The sequence below is a fragment of the Natrix helvetica genome, assembly GCF_964273705.1.
Source record: "Natrix helvetica genome assembly, chromosome: 1".
NCBI lineage: Eukaryota > Metazoa > Chordata > Lepidosauria > Squamata > Natricidae > Natrix > Natrix helvetica.
In genome coordinates, this window is record NC_138548.1 from 87,270,843 (window position 1) to 87,279,148 (window position 8,306).

Sequence of the window (8,306 nt, forward strand, 5' to 3'; positions counted from 1 at the left end):
TGGCAAACCCTGGAAGCTTTGAGATTCAGGTTTTCTCAGATGTGTCAACATGTCTCTCTTAATAAATTGGAACATTGAGGAATACTTTGCCTTGGACTCTGATTTAATTTTGGATGATATTTGGAACTCTGACATCATTAACTTTATAGGTATAGGTGTCGCCCTATCCCATCCCTATTATGAAGCAACCCAGCACGGTATTGTTAGCACCAGATTCAAGTCTGCCCCCAGTCACATTGACTTTGAGCAAATCATTTTTCTTCAAACCAATCTGCCTTATAGGGTTGTTGTTGGAATATTTGGAGAAATGAGTACTACACATATCTCTATAGAAGGGAGGAGGAGGGGGATGGAGGAAGGAAGGAAGGAAGGAAGGAAGGAAGGAAGGAAGGAAGGAAGGAAGGAAGGAAGAAAGAAAAGAAGTTGTCTTCGTTTAGAGTGTAAGCAACCTATACTAACCATGCTGTGCTACTATCTTTACGGCATCTAAATAGATTGTTGTGTCCTTACTTTTAAGAGTATTGTGGAAATATGCCATTGAGTGATGCTTAGTTACGTATTTTGTGTAAGTATAATTGCTGCATTCTGTTCAAGGTATAAACAAATTCACACCTTTTTAGTCTTTGTGATAGGTATGTTCTATTTCTTTTTCTAAAAGAAATAATTTGCATTGCTAGAGTTATAGGTCACAAATTTCTAAAACATCTGCAATGTTTCAGATCATCCAGGCTGCCATAAATTAATGTTTTTCTAGATATAAAAATACCCTAAGACTAGTCGCTTTTCAGGATTCAGGACTGCTAGGACTTGCAAGGGTTAAAGCTGTAAACGAGTGATAAGCTTCCTTCTACACCATCTGAAGTGGGGGAAATGGTCACAGTCAGTTAGTCACAACAATCAAGAAGCCCTCAAGAGCACATCTGCAGACTAAACAAACACTTTTCCTGCCTGCTTCATTTCTGTGCCACAAAGCAGTCAAGAAAGGTCCACAAATGGTTACATTTGATTCTCTGTTTTTGATGCAAATATAACCATACGAAGCAAAATTCTCCATCACCCAGGTAGGTCCAAAAACTAACGTATATGCACTTTCTGTAGTGGGGGGGAGTTATTTTGAGAAATTATAAATGCACATTTCACTAAAAGGAGAGGAACCTCAGAGTAGACAAAATCTATAAAAGAACTTGGATGCATTATCTTATAAAAGTGGCCAAGAGTTCTGCAATAAATCTTTATATATATGTGTGTGTGTGTGTGTGTGTGTGTGTAATGTAGATTTAGTCATACTTTCATATAAATATATACTAAGCACACATGGGCACACACAAATATCATATTGTGCATTCTTTGTAATTTTCAAACTGAACTTACACATTATGGTGTAGAGCCGCAGTGGTGCAGTGGTTAGAATGCAATACTGCAGGCTAGTTCTTCTGATCAACGGCTGCCAGCAGTTTGGCAGTTCGGGTCTCATCAGCTCAAGGTTAACTCAGCCATCCATCATTCCGAGGTAGGTAAAATGAGGACCCAGAGTGTTGGGGAAAATATGCTGACTCTGTAAACTGCTTAGAGAGGGCTGTAAAGCACTGTGAAGCAGTATATAAGACTAAGTGCAATTGCTATTGCTATTGTCTAGTAAAGCCCACATATTTTGTTCTTCATTTTAATACTGCATTGATGCTTTTGTGATTAAAAACATCAAACACTTTTAAGAAATTTTAAGAAAGTAAATATAAATTCATTTGGAATTCAGTGTTTACAATGGCCATCTGTAGTATAGCAGGAGAGTTAATACTTACTCTAAAGTATTAACTTGGCCTTCTTCTCTATCCATCTACTAGGCTTTAGAGCAAGGAGGAAATCACTACAGTGCCTGGATCACAATTTCAAGGTATCATCTTTTCTTCATTATTCATACTGCTTTATATTTTTCATGTGGACATTTCTGCATTTTTTCAATGTAGTAGACCTTGCAATTAACCAGTTAATCCTATTTGCTAAAACTAGCAAAAGCTCTTACAGTACCTTGAATTTTAAATAAAAGCACTATTACCATGTATATCTCTGCTGTCTTGAACACATGAAATGTATAGGACTTATGGATATTAAATATAGTTGTGCATTAGACTAGTGACATCATGAGAACTAACTTTGGGAATGGAGGTTTAGAAATGTTAAAGACAAAGATAATCATCCATGTTTAGGTTAGAAAGCAAAAAGCAAGTCTATGACTGACTTCTAAAGTCGTTTTCTCCACTGAATTTTTTTAAAAAATATTTCACATATGTACACACACAAACAGAGGCTCATGCGTACAAAATGCATCAGGGATTGTTATGCTAAATACATGTAATCTTCAACCTACAAGCACAATTGAACCAACATTTCTATTGTAAGTGAGATTGTTGTTAAGCGAGTTTTGCCCCATTTTACTATCTTTCTTGCCATAGTCATTAAGTGAATCACTCCAGTTGTCAAATTAGTAACATGGTTGTTAACTGAATCTGGCTTAACCACTCACTTTACTTGTCAGAAGATCACAAGAGGTGTCAAATGATCGAGGATATGGCAACCATCATAAATATGAGCCAGTTGTCAATGTCCAAATCTTGATCACATGACCATGGAGATGCAGTGAGAATCATAAGTGTGAAAAACAGCCATAAAAACTTTTTTCAGTGCTGTGGTAACTTTGAACAGTCACTAAACAAATGGTTGCAAGTCGAGGACTACCTGTATAGATTTAGGACCGCCTATGTATGTGAGCACACAATGATGCCGAGCCATCACAACTATTTGTTATGGGTTCCTGGGGTTCCTTGGTTGTACCCTCAATAACTGCTTATCTGTCATCTGTCATCTGTCTGTCATGCAACCTACAATTTAAAGTGAGACCATGAGATACTTCTAAAAGGTAAACTGGTCTGTTAGAATTGCTAAATAAATGCAATTAAAAATGGAAGAATGGAAGTAAGGAATTTGCAATGCATTTTAGCACTATACTAAGGACCTGTAAAGCTATAAAGCATAACTGATATTAGGTGGGTGGGTGGGTGGGTGGGTGGGTGTATATACACATACACACATGTATATTTAAAAATTAAAACCCAGTAAACCAATTCTGGCACAATAATTAAACTTTCTCAAAGAAGGTTTAAATAGTGCATTGTTTGCACTGTGCATCTCACTCCTGGCAAATCTGCCACCCTATTTATCTGGAAATTAGAGAAGGCTAGTGTCATATAGGGTTGTGTAATCTGTCTTTATATAAAAGCTGTCAGTGTTCCAAATATCATGCAGAATTAAATCAGAGTTCAAGGCAGAGCTATCCTTAAAGTTCCAATTTAATAAGACAGACATGTTGGCAACAAACTGTGGAATCCCAAATCTAAAAGCTTCCTGGGATTCCACCCAGTTGAAAGTTCATGATCTTATTCCCACACCCATAAATCCATCATATGGTCCAATCTTCTTTGGCCACGCTGGCATCTCCACCCAGCTGGTTCCGGTCAGGTGCAGAGGTGCAGAGACAAAATATGACCTTGGCTTCTAGGAAGGAATGACAACAACACATTCCACAATTCTACTCCTTTCTATTTCCCCTCCCAATTACTACACTAATGAAACAGCATAATGAAATAATAGAGAGTGTGGCAGGCCAAAGATCCTAAAAAGGAATATAACTGCAGGCCTGACAAAAGCATTATAAATTAATAGAAGAACTAATGAAAGGAAATTTGAAGGAGAAAAGGACAGGGATGAGGGCTCACACCCATTCTTCTAAAATGAGAACAGTATCCATGTGAAAAGATCTTAATTGAGGCTCCTTGCTCATTTTCAGTCCCAAATCTTACAATGGTTCCTTCCCCATGGAATAAAAGTCATTTGTTACCCAAATCTGTAGGGTTAGGTCAGTTATCTTCCAATGTAAGAGGCTACCAGCATTACCTCATTCGAATTCAATATTCATCAACTATCCTGTTGGCATTCCTGTAGAGCGAGGGTCATTGTCTCATGAAGAAATGATTCTGTTAAATCCATCACACACACAAATAATAATGAAATAGTAAAAGTAGAGTGATAGAATATTTAGCCCATTCATATATGGTCATGTTCCTTAAGTAGAGCAGAAGGCATATTGTCCTTCAGGTTTTGTTGAACTCACTTCCAAGTTTTGTGCATGATTACTTACCCTGAGCAGACCTGCTGGAAATGAGATTTAGCTAAAGGCTAAGGAATGCCAAAGGTTAAGAATATAGAGTTAATGGCATCTTTGGAGCCATTCATACTTATTATAATTTGGAATCAACCTAAATCTGGTCCATTCATTATCCAGCCATCTGGGAGGGGAGAGGAGGAAAGGAGAATACATTGTATATATATGAAACTGAATGGCCCAGCCCAAACAATTCCTGTAAGAGATGTGAGCCAATATGAAAATGAAGACTGTTTCATAGATCGTTTTTCCAACATATCATGAAACTACAACTAACCAGCATAAAAACAAAGTGAATTTTCTTAATGTAATCCTCACCCCTCCCCCCCCAAAAAAAATAGTTCTGATTGTGGGAAAAGGGAAACATGAACTTTATAGATTAGTCTATACATGCACACATTGCTATTTAGTGAGCATTAGATTTGTCTCAGTAGATTGGCCTTATCTTTGAAATGAAAGGGAGTTGTGGAAGATTATCCTTTTGGTTTCAGTATAAATTATACATGGAAAATACCAGAAGGATGAGGTCTACATAAGCCAAGGTTTTAGCTTGAGGACAGTTTATGTAGTCCAAGTTCCTCTTTCCTCAACATCTGGCTGCAGAACTGATCCAATTTGAAGGATCAGTCCTGCTGTTCATTTATTGTTTCCAATCTTCCCTCTCTTTTCATTCAGCTGGGCAAAAAGGGGTATGCATGGTTATATTATTGTCCTGCTCCTGTAAAACCTCACTAAATATTTATTCCTCTGCAGCAGGACTAAGAAACATAGCCCTTTCTATCTCTCTCTATTGCATCTTATTTTGGTTATTCATTTACCAGTTTTTCTTGCCAGGTTCTTAGCATTTTTCTTAACGAATTAAAAAAAAATCATAAGGTATTACTTCAGTTGAAAGCAATGATGTTGGGGTCACAAGATAGTTGTTTGCTGCTGCTGCTGCTATTATTATCATTATTAAGTTTGAAGCCCACATTTCTGTTTAATGATCAATTAAAAACTTGATGAAAGAGATGCATTTTTGCCATTGCCCTAAATAGGGAGACAATGGGAAGCAAAAAAAACCTCTATGTTGAGAGCTTCCCATAGTCTGGAACAACACGGGACACACCCCTAAATCACATACCAAATTTCTGAGCATCTGCCAAAGGGTCTTTCACACTCATATAAGTAAATAGGCAAATTCTCAGTAGAGGAGAAGGAAACCCTCAGAAAGTTAAACTGAAGCCATTCAGGAGTTTGAAGGTTAACAGCAATATCTTAAATTGTGCCCAGTAGATCTTAATAGTCAGTTCAGATATTTAAATGTAGGATTCATGTTATTCTTGTCCCTTTGATCAGTCAACAGCCTAGATGCCACATTTTGTACTAGTTGCAATGTCTAGAAAGTTTTCAAGGGCAGCTCCATGTAGAATGTATTGCATTTGTTCAGGCGATGTCACACATCCGAGTGGCAACTGAACTGATAATCCTATGGTTTGTGTTCTTGTTCTCTGTTTCTCAGAAATAGACAACAGGATGACTTCTTTGCCAGACAAGATGTCTCTTCAGATGATACCAACCATCAACAATTCTTCTCTGATTCAACCAGGATTTTCTTTGATGAATTTTGATGGACAAGTTTTCCTATTTGGGCAGAAGGGCTGGCCAAAGAGGTCCTGTCCTACTGGGGTGTTCCTTCTTGATTTCAAAAAGGATGAACTTAAACTGAAGCCAGCATACTTTTCCAAGGATTCCTGCTACCTTCCTCCCCTACGATATCCTGCTATCTGCCCTATCAAAGAGTCAGAGAAATGCCAATATCTCATCCATGGAGGGAAAACACCAAACAATGAACTTTCTGATAAACTGTATGTTATATGTCCGGCTAGCAAGAATAACAAAAAAGTCACATTTACATGTACTGAAAAAGAATTGGTCGGAGAGATCCCTGAAGGCAGATATGGCCATACTGTTAATGTGGTTCATAGTCTAGGCAAAACTATGATAGTTATAATTGGAGGAAGATCTTACTTATCTCTTGGGCAGAGGACAACTGAAAAGTGGAATAGTGTGGTTGATTGTATGCCACATATATTTCTGGTTGATCCTGAATTCGGATGCTGTACTTCATATGCTCTCCCAGAATTTCAGAATGGATTTTCTTTTCATCTCTCTCTTGTCCAAAATGATACAGTCTATATCATAGGAGGACATTCCCTGGAAAATAATATCAGACCTCCCAATTTCTATAAAATAAAAATTGATCTTCCCTTAGGCAGTCCAGCAGTGAGCTGTGTAATTTTGCCTGGAGGAATCTCAGTCTCCAGTGCCATCATGACACAGACCAGAGAAAAGGAATTTGTTGTTGTTGGAGGTTACCATTCTGACAACCAGAAAAGGATGATTTGTAATACTATCAACGTAGATGATAACAAAATAGAGATAGTGGAAACAGAGGCACCAGAATGGACCCCAGATATCAAGCACTGCAAGATATGGTTTGGGAGTGATATGGGAAATGGATCCATTTTATTTGGTATACCAGGAGACAATAGGCAACTGATTTCAGATGCAAACTATTTCTACATATTAAAATGTCAAGTAGAAAATGATCAGAGCTTAGAACAGATGGCACAAGTATGTAGTCAGAGCTCTACAGAAGATGCTGGAGAGTCCACTCCTTTTGAAGATTCAGAGGAGTTCACTTTCAGTTTTGACATAGACACCGACACCTGTAATGAAGATGACAATGAAAATGAGTCTGAATCAGGCTACTGGATCACCTGCTGTGCAGATTGTGATGTTGACATCAACACCTGGGTGCCCTTGTACTCCACAGAACTCAACAAACCAGCCATGATATTTTGTTCAAATGGTGAGGGCCACTGGGTCCATGCTCGGTGTATGGACTTGTCTGAAAATATGCTTATTTATTTGTCGCAAGTAGATATCAAGTATTTCTGCACTGAACATATCAGTTTGGCAAGGGGATTGAAAACTCCCAAGGAGATTCCTCCTATAGAAAAGAAACCCATGAAAGTATTACGGAGAAAAAAGCCTATGAAAATGTTGAGTCCTGCAAGAAAGTCCTTTATTCGTAAACTGTTTGAATAGAATTACAGTCATGAATAATATTTTACTGTGCAAATCTTAGGTACCAAATCAAAGACCACTGCTAACTTCAGCAGATGTTAAACTTCCAAATAATAATGGACCTTCATTTTAAAGCATTTTTAAAAAAATATTTTTGTTTCACTTTAAGTTATAAATAGAATACAACCCAGAAGAATCACTGCTAAAACATTATAGCCATTATCAGACCTTCATATTAACTAGATCATTACAGCTTTGTTTAAATTTAGCATTTGGCAATATTGTTATTATAAGGTGGGCGGGGGGGGTAGATAAATTCAATAATGCTGCTACTTTTGAGTATCTTGGCTGCCTGCATAAGTAATTAAGCCAATGTCAATCAAACTTACTATGATGATTGGAAATATTTTTGCAAAAGAGATATGGTGCTAAAAGATCAGTGATCTAATTCATATGAGCCTGTTTCATATGTTTAGTCTTGATGCAAACTTTCTTTGAAGATGTAAAACAATTTAAGAATTTTTATTTCAATGTTCTTTCTCACTCACACATACACACAATATGGTCATGGTGTAAAATATTTTCGGGGTCATTTTTTTACCATGGCTATCATTTTTCTCCCAAGTTAGACCCAAATGAAACCAAAGAAAGAAGCCATTTTTGCCTATGCAACAACAAAACAAATTGCTGGCCAAATTCCTTTCCCACAATGAACTCACCCCCCAGTTTAGTTGAATGCAGAAAGGGAATCAGGAGTCTCATGTTTTCAATAACTGTAATGAGCTCTACATAGTGCTGCCTTTGATGACTGTCCAGAACCTATACTATAGTTGATCCGGAATGCAGCAGTGCAGGCAATGATATATATAGTACTATGCTTGTATGAGTCAAACTGCACTAGTTACCTATTGACTTCTGAGTGGAATTCAAAATACTAGTTATCTTTAAAGCCCTCTGTGTCACAGAGCCTGATCTCTGAGAGACCATTTATCTCCAACAATTTGTGCCCATCACTCCC

General features: G+C 37.5%; 1 protein-coding gene across 1 annotated transcript; it reads left to right on the plus strand.

Moving 5' to 3' along the window:
* Positions 1 to 5,731: 5,731 nt before the first annotated feature.
* Positions 5,732 to 7,309, plus strand: RAG2 (recombination activating 2; the record flags this gene model as incomplete). Its single annotated transcript, XM_081938514.1, has 1 exon — positions 5,732 to 7,309. One exon carries the CDS (start codon positions 5,732 to 5,734, stop codon positions 7,307 to 7,309), a length of 1,578 nt encoding a protein of 525 aa, XP_081794640.1.
* Positions 7,310 to 8,306: the final 997 nt, after the last annotated feature.